At 37.9% G+C, this 20,506-nt stretch overlaps 1 protein-coding gene across 8 annotated transcripts in view; it reads left to right on the top strand.

The window, feature by feature from the left end:
• The window catches only part of FRYL (FRY like transcription coactivator), a 260,634-nt gene that overhangs the window by 84,675 nt on the left and 155,453 nt on the right, over positions 1–20,506 (top strand). For 5 of the 8 annotated variants that reach the window (XM_044225775.1, XM_044225777.1, XM_044225776.1 and 2 more), the window contains exon 1: positions 8,528–8,655. The exons of the other annotated variants lie outside the window; for them this stretch is intronic. In XM_044225775.1, the coding sequence (XP_044081710.1) occupies positions 8,583–8,655 (73 nt within the window). In that variant the 5' untranslated portion in view covers positions 8,528–8,582. Of the gene's footprint in view, positions 1–8,527; positions 8,656–20,506 lie in introns of those variants that run through there. 8 annotated transcript variants of the gene reach the window in all.

Below are 20,506 nucleotides of genomic sequence, written 5' to 3' on the forward strand. Positions count from 1 at the left end.
TCTCTCTTATTCCCATCTCTATTGCTTTTTTCCCATTTTTTTTTTTAAGATTTTATTTATTCAACAAGAGAGAGATCACAAGTAAGCAGAGAGGCAGGCAGAGAGAGCCGGGGAAGCAGGCTGCTTGCTGAGCAGAGAGCCCAATGCGGGGCTTGATCCCAGGACTCTGGGATCATGACCTGAGCTGAAGGCAGAGGCTTTAACCCACTGAGCCACCCAGGCTCCCTATTACTTTTTTCCTAATTACTGCAACTATACTATGTATTTTTTTAGTCCTTTTCTTTCCCCTCAGCAACTTATGCTCAGGAGACTTCAGAAGAAATCTCCATTGTGTTCTCCTGAAGCCCATTCCCCCCTAATCATCAATGGGTCTGTCTCTCCTTGTTCCTGCTCAGAACACTTCAGTATCCAGCCAATGATTTCAGTTTTTCTTGGAGCCCTCCAGATATTTCAGAGGTTTTTTTCAGATTTTCTCAGGTAAGTGAAAGGAAAAAAGTGGCCATGACGCCTACCCTAATCCTTGGTTAGCCAGAGTTACTTTGATTTTTTTTTTCAAAGATTTTTTTTATTTATTTGAGAGAGAGAGAGAGGGAGAATAAGAGAGAATGAGTGAGAGCATAAGAAGAGGGAGGGCCCAAGGGAGAAGCAGACTCTCCCTGCAAGCAGAGAGCCCGATGTGGGGCTCCATCCCAGGACCCTGGGATCACGACCTGGGCAGAAGGCAGAGGCTTTAATCCACCAAGCCACCCAGGTACCCCGGACTTACTTTAATTTTAATCTGTTTTTCTTTTTGGGTTTAAGCATAAAGATTCATTCTTTAGGAGGTACATGCCAAACAGATTTGAGAGTTGCTATTGTCCCCTCAGAATGGCCATCCCCCATCACGCTAACTCAGTAGGGCCTCATCTGGTTTTTTATGTCCGGAGACCCACTTTATTACCTTCATAGCCCTTAATCACAATTTGTAATTTTATATTTCCATGTTTGTATGTGGGGACTTTCTCCCCTACCCCCAAACTCCTAATCTATACCATTGTATCCTAGCCTTCCCAAGGGCACACTGATCTGTTTAATTCACTAAATTATCATTTAGCACTTGGCAGGGTGTTTCCAGTGTTTAGACAACTTTTATCTAATATAATGGGTGACATGGTTGGGCTTAAATGTGTCTTGTTCTTATTTTCTATTTGTCCCATCTGTTTTGTTTTTACGCCTTCTTTTGTTGCCTTCTTTTGGACTAATTGTATATTTTTTAGTTGTAATTCTACTATTGGCTTTTTTAAAAATTCTTTTTTTTTTTTTTTTTTAGTTAGTTGCTCCAGAGTTTACAGAATGAATTTTGGCTTATCACAGTCTACTTTCAAATAATAATAACATTTAATGTATAATGTAAGATCCTAAAATCTTCTATTTCTCTCCACTATTCTTCGCACTGTTGTAATCACATTTTTTATTTTTACATGTTATAACCCTGACAGTATGTTAACCACTTCTGCTTTAAGCCGTCAATTAACTTAAAGAAATTGAGAGTTAAAGGGTCTCTTTACCTGCAAATGTACCATTTCTGGCATTCTTCCTCAATTGTGTGAATTCAAGTATTCATTTCATATGCTCCTGTTTCTGCCTGAAGAACTTTCTTTACCATTTTTTTGTATGCAGGTCTGTTTGAGACAGATTCTTTCAGCTTTTTTCTGTGTCAGGAAAGTTTTGCTTATATCTTTGCAAGCTATTTTCACTGGATATAGAATTATAGGTCATCCGTTTTAAGCTGTAAGCTTTTCAACGATATCATTATGGGTGAAATGTTACCAGCCAGAGAAACACATTAGAGACTCAGTGCCCAGGACAGAGCCTTGTTAGTTTCAGATAAACATCTATGTTGGTTTTTATCTTTTTCCTCTGTGTGTAAATTATTTTCTTTGACTTTTTTAGATTTTGTCTTTGTCATTGGTTATTGGCAGTTTGCGGTGTGCCTTGGCATTGGTTTTTGTTTTTGTTGTTGTTGTTTGTTTGTTTTTGTCTTTGTATATGTGTTCTTGCTTGAGGTTTGATGACAGTTTGGAATTTGTAGGCTTCCTCACTTTTTGAAAGTTTTTATTTATTTATATTTATTTTATATTATATATATTATATATAAGATATATATTGTATTTATTTATATTTATTTATTGAAAGCTTTATTTATTGCTTCAGAGAGTATTTTCTGTTCATTCCTCTCAGATTCCAATTATACATACATTGGACTGTTTGATGTTGCTCCAAAGGTCACTGAGGCTTTGAGCTTTCTTTTTTTTTAATTTTTTTTTTTTAAATTGTTTTGACATCTGTACTTCAGTTTAGAGCTACTGTTTCCATTTCTCCAAGTTTCCATTTCCAAATCTGATCTTTTGTTGGTCCCATCTAGTGAATTTATTGTTAAGGACAGCATGTATTTTTTTTTTATCTTTCAAAGTTCTATTGGAGTCTGCCTTTTATATCTTCTGTTTTCTCTTTGTGAGTTCATCAGTCTCATATTTTCTCTTCATTGTGTTTATTTTTTTCTTTAAGTCCTTGAGCCTATTTATGATAGCTTCTTAAAGAGCACATATGCTGATTCCATCATTTCAGTCATTTCTAGGTTTCTGTTGACTGATTTTATGGGTCATATTCTCATAACATCTTGACATAATTTAAGAGTGATTTTGAAGATTTTAAATTATAATTTTTCTTGGATGCTGGACATTGTAAACATGACATTGTTGAGAGCTAGATTTTGTTATATTCTTTTAAAGAGTTATTTGTTCTAGAAGGCTTGCAGATAGCTGAATTCTTGAGGCCTCTTGGATCCTTTGAAGCCATGTTAAGGAGGGCTTAAAGTAGTCTTTAGCTCGTTACATTTCTGAAGTATCTATAGAAAGCCCTGGCTATTCAACTATTATAGTTTCTTAGGCTTTTCTTATTTTTAATTGCCTTGATAATGCTGAGGAGTATTGGTTTGGCAATTTGTACACTCTTCAGTTTAGGTCTGTGTGATTTTTTTTTTCATAGTTAGACGGAGGTGATGGCTTTTTAGTAGGAAGAACACAGAGGTAAAATGCCATTTTCATCATAATCATATCAAGAGCATGTACTCTTATCACAGATGATGTTAACCTTGATCTCCTGGCTGAGATAGGTTTCTCTAACAATAAAATTACTCTTTTCTCTCTGCTGTCTATATTGTACCTTTGGAAGGAAGCCACCAAGTATATAGCTCATGCTTTTAAGGGTTGAGAGTAAGGCTCCTTTTTCTTGAGAGTGAATTATCTACATAAATTATTTGGAATTCTTCTAAATATGTCCCAGAGGTCCATGAGGCCATTCTCAGAGTTAAGGATCTACTCGAAGGACTCACAGGACACAGCATGTAGTTGTACTCACAGCTATGATTTATTATAACATAAGGGTATTACACAAAATTAGCAAAAAGGCATGTGGGGCAGAATCCAGGGGAAACCAGGTGCCTGCTTCCAGAATTTCTTCCAGTAGCATTAGAGAGGAGGGAGTTGATTTCCCACCAGTGAGCTGTGACATCCAAGTGACATGTTACCAATCATTCATTAGAGACTCCGTGCCCAGGATTATTATTGGAGCTGGTCACGTAGGCATCCCCTGCATGGCACATCCCCAAGTTTTAGACTCTGAGTGACAGCAGATGTCTAGCATAAACCATATTGTTCGTACCAACAGTTTAGGCTTAGTGAGCCATGCTTTTTAGTTCTGTGAATGGTGGGGCCCTCTGAAAATCGAAGTTCTTGGATGATAGCTACGAGCCAATCTTGTAAGCAGACATTTCAAAGGATAACAGACCTGCTAGGTTAGCTCTTTTCTGTACAATGTGAGATTTGTCTCTTCTCTCTTAGTTATTTACTTACTTATTTATTTAATCATTTATTTATATCTGTGTAGACTCATGGATATTTATTTGGGATTCTATTCCAAAACTACATTGTTTATTTTGTTCAAATTGCTACAGCTTTGGCTTTTGGCCGCTGTCTCAGTGGGCTCCCATATCCTCTTGATATACCTACATTATTTTGTGTTTTGAGCCCTTTCCTACTTTCTGACCCTACGAAAGATGTTCTAGGCTTATCATGTGCGTGCTCTGGCTTTAGGAATCCGCCGTTTACCCAGGGAGCCCTGCTCCCTTTTTGTAGTGAAGTTTTAAAATGTTAAATTCATTGTGGAAAGTTTGGAAAATATATAAGAAGTAAGTAGAAAAGTAAGTGCACTAAGAAGCAAATGTTAATTACGGATATCATTATAGATAATTACTGTTAACATATTTTGTTGCATTATTTAATAAGAATCCAGAGAAAACTCTGAAGAAATTTTATAACCATTTTTCTTTCTTTCTTTCTTTCTTTTTTTTTTTTTTTTTACAAATTTTATTTATTTTTATTTTAAATTGGAGTATAGTTAACATACAGTGTTATTATATTAGTTTCAGGTGTACAATAGAGTGATTGAGCACTTCCATACAACACCTGGTGCTCATCACAAGTGCCCTCCCTAATCCCTATCACCTATTTCCCCCATCCCCCACCCTGTTTTCTTCTTTGTATTTCATGTATAGTATTAATTACTTAGCAGACCGGAGAGACGCTTTCCTTCTATACCTAAAGCCTTTCAGTCTCTTTTTTTAAATTCCAGAAAAGATAAGGACTTTTTGAAGAGGCTGTAGAAGGCTCTAGGAATGATAGGGTAGTTGACATTTTATATAGAAAAACTTGCCAAGTTTCTGGGTTTTATCATATTATGATTGTTTTGGATTACCAGTTTAATAATTTTTGAGGCATTTAAAAACGTGTCAATATAGGGACGCCTGGGTGGCTCAGTTGGTTGGGCGACTGCCTTCGGCTCGGGTTGTGATCCCAGGATTCTGGGATCGAGTCCTGCATCAGGGTCCTTGCTTGGCCGGGAGCCCGCTTCTCCCTCTCCCTCTGCCTGCTGCTCCCCCTGCTTGTGTTCTCGCTCTCTGTCAAATAAATAAATAAAATCTTAAAAAAAAAGGCAATATAAGGGATAATGCTTATATTTTGTACCTTTTTTAAGGATGTTAATAATTGAAGACTTTTATTTCCATATAGATAAATTTCAGTGAATTGTATGACAGTTTCTATTAAATCCAAACTCCGTTATATATTGGGGAACATTTCGTTCAGATCCTATATTTAAATGGGAGTATTTCTGAAGGATTTATTGATATTTTTTCCTGGTACCCATTCTTTTAGTGTATTAGAGTGTACCTCTGTCTTCCTTCTACTTAGACATGTTAAGCAAGTAACTAATTCCATGAATCCTTAAAATGCCAGTGGAAAGGCATAGAATTAAATGGAAATTGATTAAAAGGAAGAGGGAAACCTACTTTCTAACTCCTTGAGGGCAAGAGAACTGCCATGGTCATCTTTTGTACATAATGCTTTATATTATCTGGTCCAGGCCAAGAGGCTGGTAATATTGAAATTGTGAAATTCTTAAAAATATTCTAAATCTTATTTTTATTTTTAAAGTCTCATCTTTTAAAAGCATTCCTTAATATATTATAACCTAAGTGGTGGAAAGGAATAGAGTTAAAAGGAAGTGATCCAAAACAGTATGCTATTGAGAAGTGATATCTATCACTATCTTCCTGTGGTGAGGATACTGAAAAATATATATGTATGATACATCTTGGAGAATTCTGAAGTTATAGAAAGAGTAAAATCGAGGACTGATATTTCGACTGGTCTTTGGCAAACCTGCATTAAGCCCTAGGGTATGTGTTTTTGTGATTAATCTATAGATTAAAAATAGAGAACTCACTTGAAGAAAGGTGGGAGTATTATTATCTGTGTAATATGAAAATATGACTAGTAATTGAGGGATTGAGAAAGCATTCAGGTCTCTGCTACCCTAGTCTTCTAAAAGGGTTGTTGGGCCTATATGTAATTGTGGGTGGATATGTAGTTCTTCTGATTAATACTTGAGTGATTTGGGTGATAACATTTTGCGAAGGGTTAGAAAGGAAATACTTATTCCATTAAACGTTGTTTAATTTATCATTAATATTTGGAGTAGTAATATGACTTATTATTTGCATTTCAGAATAAAATTCAGAGCCCAGGCTCTGCCCATACGAGTGGGCTTGTCAAATTATTTCCCATATAAATGGGAAGTGCCATTTTCACTCCCCCTCTGTCTATAAGGAAATCCTGATGTCAAGTAGAGCTTCCAAAATAAGCCCAGAAATTGATTTTATGCATCTGTGTCCCAGAGAAGCTGTGATTTGCCTTGGCTATATTTACAGAGTAACAGGCTGATTAGATATAATAGAAGCTGATATATTCTTTTAGATCCATGTAGACAAAAGTTAGGCAGAAGAAAACGCTTTTTTTCAAGGTTGTGAGAGACTCGCCCATTATTTAACCTCTACCCCCCACTCTCAAAAAAGTTCTCATACTCTCATGTTCTATAGCATGTTCATTTTGCTAGTTATAGTTCATATATAACTATAGTTATAGTTTTATACAGTTCATTTAGCTAGTTATAGTTTTTAAAGTTTTACTAGAAATGAACTTTAACTACTTTCGTGGGCCATTCTAAGCATAGTGTTGAGTAGCTTTTAAGATTGATGAGGCTAGCAGGCTTAGCTCAATAGGGGTAAAAAAAATATGGCAAAATAATCTGGGTACACGCCCCCTAACCTTTCTGCTTGCTGACATGGTTCAGTACTGAGTCTTGGCGTTTAATAGCATAGTTTGCTTGGGTCTAGATCTGCTTATTCCCTGAATCTGATAATAGATGTTCAATGAAAAGAGGATTGTATTGTCAAATCACTTTAGGGAATACTTTAATTAAAGAGAAAAACTGGTTTTGTATACCACTCAGAGCCCTTTGTTTGTTAATATGCATTGTTAATATGCATTGTTAATGTATAAGAATGGAATGTAGAAGGTCATGCTTTTGGACTGTGGAATGCCCTTTATTCATGCGACACTGAGTCATTTGTGTTTCATTTGACCAGGGGGAACCCTGCTCTTTACGAGGTCTCAGATCAAGAGGATGTACCCAGACAATGTGTTTTGGTCCCTGGGGGTCTGTTTGGTTAGCCTTTGCAGCCCTGGTTTGAATTTAGGTTTGAGGCCTGTTCAGGAGTAGGAATGGCCCAGACTTACTCCGTATTTCTTGAACTCCTAAGAAGCACTAGCTTTAAATGAAATTCCCAACATTCCTGTTACCTCTGATTATGTCTTAATGGATAGGATTATCTTTTTCCCTTAGTATATAGAAGGATGTTCTTTCAGCTTTGAATAGAGTGCCTAGCCATTTGGCTATGAATAAATTTATTCAGTTATGCTTTGATCATTGAATTTACTTATTCCTTGTGGTATTTAAAGGATACGGTAGCATAAATGGGTCAATTCAAATGTATTGCCACATATGGAAAACCACATGCTCTCTTGACCTTCAGCATCATAGTGAGCTAATTATGGGGTCCAGACTTTTTCTTCTGATAGTAACAAAAAATTTGTTGGGTTTGATTAGGGAATTTTCCTACTCTTTTGAAGAGCAGATAGGCTTCGAACAGTGTCAGTTTCCAGTTTCAAAACGATTCCTATGGAATACAGTTTTGAAAATGTGCATTTTATTTGACCAGAAGATCTCTCGCTATTCATTGATATTCCGACTGTGAGATTTCCTAGGGGAATTATGTGCTCTATTAAGAATAGAAGGCCCTATGTTTTGAAATAGTCCCATTATTATAATAGAGTTCCCTCTTCTGAATAAGTTGCATGCAGCAGAGGAAACTTTGTCCTGAGCTGAGCAGTTTAGAAGGCTGATGGGGGCTCGGCCACAGCGTTCATTACATCATCTTTTCATCCCATTAGCCTGCGTTCTCTCCGGTGGGTTAAGTGAGGCAGTGGACTCTGTACCATTAGCCTGCTGAGAAAGTCACCGCTTGCTGCTTGGGGGTGGAGAGAGTGTACTCCCAAAATCACCTGGAGAAAACTGATGTTGGAGTGGGATAAATACCACCAATCCTTTTTTTTTTTTTTTCTTTTTCCTTCTTCTTCCTTTTGGTCGGCTGTTCTAGGACGTGATTTAAAGACCTTCTGCTAGACCCGAATTTGTTTTGATCCCGAAGGCCCTTAGTGAGGAAAGTTGGCCTCCCTTGTCTGTTTACTAGCAGTCAGTAGTGAGTGACTCCACTGGAGGCAGCGGGAGACACAGCTCCTCAGAACGGCAAACAGGAACAGAAGCAGAGAAGATCACTGGGGCCACGTGTATGGCCACCTCAAGAAAGGTGACGCTGTCCTTCAGGCCACTTGTAATAAACTTGTAAGCTTTTATTCAACGGGCGAGTTCATCTGCATTCAGCAGCCTTTCCACTATAGTCGTGCGTCACTGCGAGACTGCAAGGTAATGAAGCCAAAGCACTGTGGGCCAAAACTCTGCTGCCTCCGAGAGGAGAAGGGACAGCGGCTTGGGGAGAGAGATCAGTACATCGGCGGCGGCTGCTGCTGCTGCTGCTGCTGCTGCTGCTGGGGCCGTTCCTGCTGCTGTAGCCCAGTTGAGACACAATGTTGAGCCTACAGGATTCTGTGTTTTTTGAAATTAGCATAAAGTCCTTGTTAAAGTCCTGGAGCAGCAGCTGTAAGTATAAATATTCCTAAATGGGAGAAATGCTGATATATGATCATGGCCCTTCCTTGCATGCTAATTCTTTAGACCAGTCCAAACGCAAGAAAAGCTGTTGAAAATAACACGAGGAGTATTTTCTTGGATGGCAGCCAGAGAGATGGATCGAAAATCTGGATGTGCACACGCTGGGCAGTTGTAATACCGGCAGTTAAAGAGTCTGAGACTGAAATTTACCAGCGTTGGTTTTCTTGGTAATCTGTATCATTCTGGCAAAGTTTCTCTCAATTGGTCTAGCACAGGGGGGGAAATGACAGATAGCCTCTGATCTCTGCAGGGTCATCGGATCCCAGTACTATTGCATAGTTCTGTTAGGACAGGATGTTTGCTTGAAACCACATCAGCTATCCGAAAGCATCAGACGATTTAATATAATGATCATAACTTTCCCCTGTTCCTATAATTGAAGTTACAGTGAGTAATTTTCGTGTATATAGTGGGTTTTCTGCTAAAGAATGTTCAAAGTTTAGGTAGCTCAGTAAAACTAACGTCACTGAGTTACTGTTTTGTCTGTAATTCCCTTCCTAATACATAGGTTTGGCAGAAATGCTAATTTTGTTCAGTATTTCTAGTTTTTTCCAGTGGTCCTTTTCTCTGAAGACCTGAGAGCACTTATAGCAATGATTTATTACCAATAGCCTGTTTTTTTTTTCCTTTTTGGTCAAAATTACCTTGATAAGATGATACCCAACTAATGAAGTAATCAAGCAAAGATTCTGTTGTAATGTCTGTTTCACCCAAAGAAAACTGAAATGTAGAAAAAAAATATGACTCTTCCAAGGTCATACAGTGGCAGAGAACTGGAACTAGAACCCAGTTGTTCTTGCTCCCAACTGTGCTTCTGGTGCCTGAGCAAACTGATGAATAAAAGATGAAAGACTATATTTAATTTTTTCTGGTTAACTCCTTACCAAAATATTTATTTGGTGTAGTTTTGTTTTGTAAGCAAATAATACAGATGGCCAAATGTTGACATAGGGGGAGAAAACCTCTTAAGGTAAGCCTTATGGAGTTTAATTTGAGGAGATTTGTGTTTTGCCAAATAGACTGCATTTACAATCTCCGTATTTCTTTTATTTTTGATCTGTAAGGAATTCTTCCATATGGAGATATTGTTGTGCCAGATGGCAGAAAGTTATCTTAGTTCTAGGAAAGTTTCTAAGTGAATTAAAATACTGGGAGAGTTATAACTGAATTATAATTACTAATTTAAATTAAATACTTTTACTACTGCAAAGGGGAATACAAGAATGCATTTTTACTAAAACAGACTGTAGTTTCTAATCTTTCCCCCTTTCCCTCCTTCCCCCATCCTTACCATGTACTTTTTTAAAAATAGTAAGACAGTTTTATAGTGAGAAGGAAGCTATAATTAATGGGTTCTTCTATAGGAACAGTGCCTTAGATTATATCACAGCAGCTTGTCTTGTAAAAACTTAGTTCGCTTAGATATTTTTGAATTATGTGGTTATTTTGTTTTGTGACCATTTAAACATTTCTTCATGTCATTGCCTGAACCGTGTAACCAGCCACCGCCAAATCTCATGTAATCACATCCCCTGAATCCAAAAGTGAACCCAAAACAGATGTTTGTAAAACCTTTGCTGTTAGCTGTTATAATGATTCAGGTTGTGGGCATCCCTTTGCCCTTGGCCGTTCATGGTAGGCCTGGTCCTGAAGGTGTTCTTAACAGTTGTAAAGCGATAGGTTAATACTGAGAAGACAACACAAAGTCTCACTGTTCACTGAGGCCCCCACTAGGTCTCTTCTAGCCCTGGAAAGTGGGAGAATGTTTTTCTTTTACCATTTATCTGCAGATGGTCTTTTAAAAATCTCCCCTCAGCCCTATTGTATTTAAAAAGAAGAGAGAGAAGATTAAAATATGTTAAAGACCCTAGAAAAGGACAGCAGTTATCTGTCTCTGCCAAGGACTGTATTAAGAATCCAGCACTTGCATCGGCCAATATTGACTGAGCATATACTATACTGTAACAGATGGACGTGGTCTTTGCTCAAAAGGAGCTTCTAGTTTAGTCGGAGTGCTATTATGCACAGGACGTTAACAGTAAGGAAGTTCAGTGAGCGCACTTACATATGTATCATGTCTTACCACGTGACTGTTATACGTGAAAAGAATGGGGGGGTACGAGACCGAAGGAATCCTATTGGACCACAGGGGACACCCCCTCGTGGTAGACAGCACTGCCACCCACGGTTTCCCCGGGCCAGAAAGCAGGTTTGGGTCCACAGCCCTCACACCCGTACACCACCTATCCTCCATGCCTTTCATCCACTTATCAATATGTGTCTTGCACAATTTCCTTAGACTCTCCTGCCTTCTCTTGCCAGAGCCACTTAACTTAGTTCAGGCCTCTCTTCCTTATCATCTGGAATACCGTCATAGCTTCCTTTTTGTCCTCATAGTCCCTTCCACGGTGCTGCCAAGGGTTCCTTCTAAAAGCCCACTCTTAAAGTCTCTCCCCTCCTTCACAGTCTTTTTTATCGCCTTGGGGTTGAGCCCCTGCTCATTCTCTGTCTCCTGTTGCTGGGCTTGCCCAGTTCCTGCTGTATTTGTGCCTTGTATCGGATGCTACCTTTGCCTGGAGTGCGTCCCCCTTGTCCCCTTTGCCCCCCTTGTCCCCTCTGCCCTTAAGCCTGCTTCAAAGTGAATTCTCCATCTTTGAAGACCCATCCTTTTCTTCACCTTAAACATCATGGAATCATGCTTATTATCCATGGCTTTCTCTACCACTTCAATGTAAGCTCCCAGAGGGCAGATTGTCTTTTTTGTTCTTTGCAAAGTTAATACTTCTTTGTGTACTTAATGCTTAGTTAAGTTTTCATAACTGTGTAGGCAACTAAGAGCAAGCTTGGGGATGCAGTCATTTTTGTTGGGTTGGATTAATAACAGGAAAAAGGAGGATAAATATAAGGTCCCTCTAATACTATGTGTTTATTGTTACACTAGTGAGGTCTCTAAGGGGAATAGTTCCTGAAGCAGGAATTTATAAAATGATACCTTAGTGAATTAAAAAAAAAAAAAAAATTCAGCATTTTACTCAATTCTGTTTAGTGAATTTCCCAGGAAGAATAGAGAAAAACCCAATTTATAATAGCTTTTGTGTTTAAAAAAAAAAAAAAAAAGGAAGTGGCAAGTAATTTTCCCATTAAGTAACTGTATATTTCAAATGTGGCCCTTACTCTCCTTAAAAAAGAAAAATTAAATTTTTGTCATTGAACATAACTTAATAACAGTGCATGTTATAGTTCTTGATCATTAAATGATAGTGTTTCACTTTTATAAGATGCGTTTCCCAGGATTTGTATTATTGTTAAATGCTACATTTTATATTAATCGCGAGAGGCCCTCTGGTTCCAAGTCCTGCTTAGCTGGCAGAATGTTGATTCAGTGCTGCTGAAGTTTGATTATAGTCGAGCTTATTTCTTTCAGTAACAACAATGAAGTGACATTCATATGGCCTAAATTCAGGATTTTGTCTTTGTGCCAACAGTTTTAGGCATTACTTCTTTTAAAAACTGAATCAGGAACATTCTGTTAAACCAGCTGTGTCGTGAGGATGTTATCATTAAAAGATTGGCTTAGTTCCCTAAAATTGATAAGACAATGCAAGATTCAGTCCTGAGATCTATTCAGTTACACATCTGCAGTGTTAATTATGGTCACACACACATTATCAATATAATACCTCTTGTAAACGTATTTATAAGATTTATTTTGCATTCATAATTTTACAACAGCTAGTGTTTCCAAAAGTTCAGTTATCACAGACGTAGAGGAGATACGGACTTATTTTTAACCACAATTTTTATAAATTAAAATATGAATAAGGTATGGTATGTTAAACAATCTGCATAAATTACTTGGGTTTTTGCACAATGAGCAAAGTTCACAGAGTTTTTAACGCTCAGAGATGTTTTTCCTGGATTGCAAAAATAGTAAATGTCAGCCCCAGAGGCACAATTACGCATTTATCTAAACCAGTTAAAATTTGTATGTCTTTTGATTGAAATATTACTACTTACCATGTATTGAAATAATTGTGAGTCTGGTATTGTGGTAAGCATATATTGTGTGTGTGCATGTATGTGCATATACAGTCAAATTATGTGTACATACATTTATTCTATCTCATGTAAGCATCTTGAAAATTTGATGGGCAAACTATTATTGCCATTTAAAAAATACTGGTTTTATGATATGTAAGATATCTATAATTCACATACTATAATGTCATCCTTTTAAAGTCTGTCCTCCAATAGTTTTTAATGTGTTAACTAAGTTGTACAACCATCACCGCTCTCTAGTTGTAGTGCATTTGTGATCTCTAAAAGAAACCTCATACTCATTAATTTACTGTTTGTCTCTATGGATTTGGCTCTTTGGACATTTTATGTAAATGAAATCCTAATAGGTATCATTTTGTGGCTATCTTCTTTCACTTTCCATATTTCCAAGGCTCATCTATTTGTAGCATGCATCAATTTATTTCATTACTTTTTCTGACTGAATGATATCCCATTGTATGGATATACCACATTTTGTTGATCCATTCGTTGGTAGATAAATTGCTTTTTTTTTAATAGAAGAGTAAATTGGTGTTCATATAAGTTTAAGAGCAGTAAGAACACCCCCCAAATACCCAAACTCCCCCCACCCAAGTTTTATTGAGATGTAATTGACAAATAACATTGTCTAAGTTTAAGGCATATAACAATGATTTAATATATATGTGCATTGCAAAATAGTTACCACAATGAGATTAACCTCCATTACTTCACAATGTAGAATTTTTTTCCTTGTGATGAAAAGTTTTAAGACCTACTCTTCTAGTAACTTTAAAAAATACAACACAATATTGTTAATTTAATATTTTCAATAGAGTATAGTTACCATTGTACATTACACACCAAATTCTCTAGCTAACATCCTTTAATTCTTCATGTTTCAGTGGAAAGTCATCCCTGATCTCTAGTGATACTTCAGAATTTAACAGTTTGGGGGAAGGATGGGTGGGCAGAAAGGATATGACATGGTGGGCAGTAGAGGACACATGACCAATCTGGCTGGAGCGGAGAAGCATGGGAATGAGCTGGAAAGGTAGACCTGGGCCCGAGCGTGTCTTGAAGACTTAACTATGGATTTGGAGAACCATTGATGGACTCCATGACAGTGGTTGGGATGATCTCATCAGGCTAATGTTTTTCATGGAATGGCGGTGGGGTAGGGAGAGAGAGGGAGGTACTGTGTACGGGAAAGGGTTAGGATGTGACTGCTGCAGATCAGATGTGAAAGAAAGGTTGAACAAATGAAGAAATGTCATTTCTTTCTTTCTTTTTTTTTTTTTCAAGCAAACATGTATATAATGCCTACTACATGATTAGGTACTTTTCTGAGTGCTTCACAAAATAGGAACTCATTTAATCATGGCTATGAGAAATATTTAAGAGCTGGGAACAATAGATATGGGAGGTGATGGAGATTTTCAACTAAGTTTCTACACATGAATTCGGAAGGATAATTTATATTCTCAGTGACATTAATTTCAGAGATGGAACCATTGAGAGTTAAAATTGATCACAGTGTAAGAGAATCACTTATTGCTTGTTGCCAGAATACTCTCTCATCCCTCAGAGAAATCTGTCTGCTTTGGGAAATGAAGCCTAGACAAAGTAGCCAGCTCATTGTGTGAAGTGAATAGTGTGAATTCTGTGATGGTCCCTGAATTTGAAGTTCCTAGCTGCATACATCATTGAATTTAGGAATCGTGGGTCTGCTTTATCCATTTAGGAAATACACAGATTCTAACTCCTTAAAGCTAGTTTTACCTCATTTGGCACAGATACTTTATTTTCTTCTTCTTCTTCTTTTTTTTTTTTTTTTTAAGATTTTATTTACTTGACAGAGAGAGAGAGAGTGCGTGAGTGAGTGCACAGCAGGGGAAGCAGCAGCCGGGGGGAGAAGCAGGCTCCCAGCCGAGCAAGGAGTCTGATGCAGGACTTGATCCCAGGACCGGGGATCATGACCTGAGCTGAAGCCAGGGACTTAACTGACTGAGCCACCCAGGCATCTTGATACTTAATTTGTGAGAAGTGTAACTGATTCTGTAACTCATTAAATATTTAGTTTCATGGTTTTTTTGAAAATATTGTATTGGTAAGTATTAGAATAAAGCATATAATTTACTCATGAGAAAATTCAAGATGGAAAAATCTAAGATGAATGGTCATAATATTCATAGGTGTCTAAGATTATTCAAAAGGACAGTGTAGGGTCCCTGGACGGCCCAGCTGGTTAAGTGTCTACCTTTGTTTGGCTCAGGTCATGATCCCAGGGTCCTGGGATTGAGTCCCACCTCAGGCTCCTTGCTCAGTGGGGAACCTGCTTCTCTCTCCCCATGCTCTTGCGCACGCGCTCTCTCTCTCTCTCTCCCCCACTCAAATAAATAAAGAAAATCTTAAAAAAAAAAAAGAAAGAATAAAAAGGACAGTGTAACATCTGTGGCAAGTTTCAGATCTGCTGTTTCATAAACCTGGGTGTCATAACCTTCCCCTGTTTGTACCTTCTGTTGTAGTTGTTTCTAAACTTCTTCTTGGGGTGCTTGGGTGAGTCGGTTAAGCGTCCAACTCATGATTTTAGCTCAGGTCATGATCCCAGGGTCATGAGATCAAGTCCCGCTCAGGCTCCACTCTCAGCATGGAGTCTGCTTGAGTCTCTCTCTCCATCTCCCTCTGCCCCTCCTCCATACTGCATACTTGCTCTCTCTGTTAAATCTTTTAAAAAAGAACATAAAACCTCTGTCTTATTATCAGGCCCTTGGTCCTATCCTTGGTGAGTTTTGGAGAGCCCAAGCTTTCTTGTCCAGACAACTCAGCATCAGCCCAGCCTCACTACAAGCTTTGGCCTGACTTTGTTCTTCATTTCTAGTGTCTGGGCTGCTACTCCTTCTTGTGTCAAAGAATGGAGATCAAAGTCCCCACCTCTACTTCTTGGTACTTCTTCCTTCCAGAGCCTTGCCTTGTCAAACAAACTCCTTTAAATGTGGGGTTCTGCTTTGCTCCCCAAGAGAATGAAGTTCTCATCCAAAAACAACTATTAGGACCCGAAGAGAATCAAGTTCTGCTGATGTGCCTTTTTAATGACGAGATACACCTCCCTTATCACAGGTCCGTGTACTTCCTGTTCTTAGACTTTGTGGAACATATCTGTTCCCTAACGTGTAACTGTTGTTCTTTCATGGGTCTCCATGGTGCTTTTTACCTGTTATCAGACTCCTTCGATGCCATGTTCGGCCTCCATTACTAGATTTCTCACTACCTCCAGCATCACTGATGTTCAGCCATTATGCATCCTTATGGCTGTACTGGTATTTGTAGTCCGAGTCAGTTCTAACTGTCCCTCTATACCAATTGCTAAATATTTGAAATGTGACAACTGACAGGTACCTGGCCTACATTAGTGGTTAAGTGCCAAATCATTGAGTTCTGGCTTGTTCCAATGTTCCAAGACTGGCCATATTCTTTTAGGTTTCGTTTCTAGAGGGAACCATGTTTATAGTTTCATCACATTGATGAGACAGAGTTTGCTAGCCATTTGCAGGATGGAATGGGCTTTGTTCTCTTAATTATTCCTCCTCCTGATCTTTAATGCATGATGTCACAGGACACAGCCTAAGTGGAATTTCTTATAATTTTATTTTGAGTCTTCTAGTTGATTGAAGCATGGTGTTCCCCAATTTTAAAAAACTTGCTAAAATGAGTAAAGTTTTAAGGGTTTTTTGAAAAAGAGAATTCAAGAGAAATCTGTTTGGGGGAAGACTGTGGAAGCCAAATTCCAAACTGTCAGATCCATTTCTATTAGAAGATAATGAATTGGAACAGTGATGGCAGTTCATAGTAGAAAATCATATGGATGGTTTAGAAATAATGCATGTATTTATTGACACCTGTGGAACAGAAAGTGAAAATAGCCATAAAAATGAAGGATAAACTAATATCTATTAATATATTAATAGTATAACAACTTATAAATTGCATATTGATAAATGCAGATTTACATTAGATGCATTAAATGAATATTTTTTGTTTAAAATAATCTTCACTGATGTTTAGAGCAGCTTTAGTCATATTTGCCAAAACTCGGAAGCAACAGAGCTGTCCTTCAGTAGGTGTGTGGGTAGATAAACTGGCCCATCCAGACAATGGGATATTAAGTGCTAACTTGAAATGAGCTGTCAAGCCATGAAGAAATTTGTAGGAAACTTAAATGCATTATTACTAAGTGAAAGAAGGCAGTCTGAAAAGCCTACATACTGTAGGCTTCCAACTATAGGATATTCTAGAAAAGATAAAACTATGGAGACAGTAAGAAAAGTAGTTGCCAGAGGTTAAGGGGAAGGTCAGATAAATAGGTAGAGCTCAGAGGATTTTTAGGGCAGTGAAACTACTCTGTAGTATACTATGTTGATGCATGCCTTTGTTCAAACCCATAGAATTTAAAACACCAAGAATGAACTCTGTGGTAAACAATGGCCTTTGGGTGATAACGACGTGTCCATGTAGGTTCATCAGCTCTAACAAATGAACCATCCCGTTAGGAGATGTTGGTAATGGGGGAGGCTGTGCATGCGTGGGAGCAAAGGCCTATGGGAAATCTCCATTCCTTCTTGGTTTGCTGTGAACCTAAAACTGCTCTTAAAAAAGAAGTGAAGTCTTAAAAAAAAATTGAAAAACTAAAAGCTTCACATAAAATGTTGGAGCAATATATGAATGAGTCATTCTTATTGTAGGGAGACCGTGGAAGAAAAGAAAATGATGATTCCAATAAAATGGCCTTGGGGCGCCTGGGTGGCTCAGTGGGTTAAAGCCTCTGCCTTCAGCTCAGGTCATGATCCCAGGGTCCTGGGATCGAGCCCCGCATCGGCTCTCTGCTCCGTGGGGAGCCTGCTTCCTCCTCTCTCTCTCTTCCTGCCTCTCTGCCTACTTGTGATCTCTCTCTGTCAAATAAATAAATAAAATCTTTAAAAAAAAAAAAAAGGCCTTAGTAACACCCTTGAAGGTAAGGCTAGTGGTGCATTTTTATGCAGAATACAGAGGCGTGCATTCCACGGTTTGATGGGCCTGGCCTCACTTGGTTGAAATCGGAGTCACTTTGCCTGCTTTCTGACGTTGTTAGCTCATCCGCTAAGAAGCACAGATAACTGTGAAGGAAGTTTTTTCAGGAGTCCACGCGGAATATTCTTAATGCACTCAAAGCTTAAGCATGCAGGAAAAAGAAGGCATTCCTTCCAGTACGCTGGAGTTTGGTGACTAGACTGGCTAGAAGATACAAGGCATGGGGAGGGATTGATGTGATGGTTCTCGAGTTCTCGTCCCTGAAACCTCACCCTTCGCAATCACCGATAACGGGAGGCAGGGGGTTCATAGGGCACCAAGGTACGTGGTTCGGGGCATGGTTGGGAGAGCAAGGGGAAGGGGCTGAAAGCACGAGAGAAAAAGCAGTTCGTCAAGGTTTCTAGTTTGAACTGGGAGAACGACGTATGACTTTTTAAAAATTAGGTTTTTGAATTGTTTTATTGATCCTTCACTCTGCTTCAAGAGCGTTCCCCCAGTGACATGCTTTTATTTAACAACTCTCCGAATTGCTTGATGGATGTTATTTGTGGTTATTCTGTCCCCAGGTTTCCTTATTTCTGATGTTTTTGAAACTTTCTATTGATCAGAATTAGTTTTAAGTAAAATCACTGTAGAGAACCAACTGTTCCCCCGAAGATGGATAGTGTAAGGCAATGGTTCTCAACCTTGGCTGCGCCTTAGAATCGGGATGGGGCCTGTCAAAGTCTTACAGATGCCTGGGCCTCCCTCCAGAGATTTTGATTGTGATTTAAGGAATTTCCAGAGAAGGCCAGCAAAGACCGGGATCGGGTCAGAAAACTTGACTTTGCCTTAATGCTGAGAGTGGATATGAAATCTGTTTCAGGAGATGGAATTGTAATAAACAGTCTGACAGAGACAAGTTTTTAGGTTTGCCAATTTACTAATTTACAATGAGAAATGTGCCAAGTGGGTGTTAATGCTAGGGCTGGCCGGCACTCCTTCCCTCTCGTCGTGGGGTAGGTCATAGGAAGCTAAATTCTAATGAGAAAGTTGCATGGAAAGCCTGCAGATCAAAGAAATTAATATCTGTGAAGCTTCCTTTAGGGGCCAGAATTACTCATCTCTTTGCTCAGCCTACTGGACTGTACTTGGGTGGACCTTACATTTCCGTCAGCAGTAGGTAAAGTGTTCTGTACCTTGCCAACAATAGAGCTGATTTTCACTTTAATATTTGCCAGTCTGATGTGTAGACAATGGAAGCTTATTGCTACTTTTGATTTGCATTTTCTGGGTATACAAAGTTTGAATATCTTTTTCATATATTGTCTTTTCAGATTTGTTCTTATGTGAATTGCCTAATTACATTTTTTTTTGCCAATTTTGTCTATTGTGTTGTCTTTTTCGTGTTAATTTCTAAGAACTCTTTGAGTACTTTATATTAGCTGTTACCTACATTATATTTTTTTCCAAATTTGCCCTGTCTTGTTTATAGTATTGTTTGCCTTATGAATATTTAAAATTTTTATTTGGTTGAATGCATTAATCTTTTTAAAATAATTTTGGGTTTTCTGGCTGGGCCAACAGTCTCCTCTTCCCTGGATTCTTTATGTTGAGTCCCAAGTTTTTTCTTTAAAACATTTTAAAAACTTAAAAAACGAATTTTCAACATCCTGTCAATCTAGACTTTGCTTTTTGAATATAGTGTATTTTTTTCAGATGAATAGTTAGGTAATAGTCCAACATTATTACTAAATCATCTTCTTTTTTCTGATTTTGCCCCTGTTGAATTCTTATTCTGGGATTTTTTTAGGAGGTTGTCTGATATTTTACATTAATCTGATTTATCTGTACTTAGGTTTACTGAATTGATTACTGTTATATTATGTTCTGAAATAGTTTTATATTTTGATGTAATATTTCAAATATAGTTATAATGTGTTGTGATTACAGTTATGTTGTCTTCTGATTTAGAAAATATTTATATATATATATACATATATTTAAATTTTATTTATTTTTTTGACAGAGATTGAGAGAGCACAAGTAGGCAGAGCAGTAAGCAGAGGGAGAAACAGGCTCCCCACTGAGCAGCACCCCATGCGGGGCTCTATCCCAGGACCTTGGGATCCTGACCTGAGTCAAAGGCAGACATTTAACCAAGTCATCAGGCACCCCTCTATATATTTTTTTAAATAATTTTTTAAAGCTTTTCTGGGGGTATTTAATCCTCATTATGTATACCCTAAGATGGTTTTTATCCAGTACAACTTAAAAAAATAGTATTGAAATCTTAAATTAGAATTGTCATGATTGATATATTAATTTTGTGAGACTTGACCCTTACAATAAAAAGTATTCTTACCCACAAATAAGTCTTTTCATTTGTTCAGATCTTTTATGTCCTGTAAGAGGTTCTCATAGGGCGCCTGGCTGGCTTAGTCAGGAGGGCATGAGACTCTTGATCTTGAGGTCATGAGTTCAAGCTCCATGTTGGGTGTAGAGATTACTTAAACAAACAAAAAAAGAGGTTTCTTATAGTTTCCCCTATAAAAGTCCTATGTTTTCCTTTTTAAATTTATTTGACTATTTTTATATTTGTGAAGAGAAGATTTTTATCCACTTGCCTTTCTAGGTAGTTATTGCTTTAATAAAGAAAGCTTTGTTTCTTTTTCAGTATTTATAACAATGATTT

The sequence above is a fragment of the Neovison vison genome, chromosome 11 (assembly GCF_020171115.1).
Source record: "Neovison vison isolate M4711 chromosome 11, ASM_NN_V1, whole genome shotgun sequence".
Taxonomy (NCBI): Eukaryota; Metazoa; Chordata; class Mammalia; order Carnivora; family Mustelidae; genus Neogale; species Neogale vison.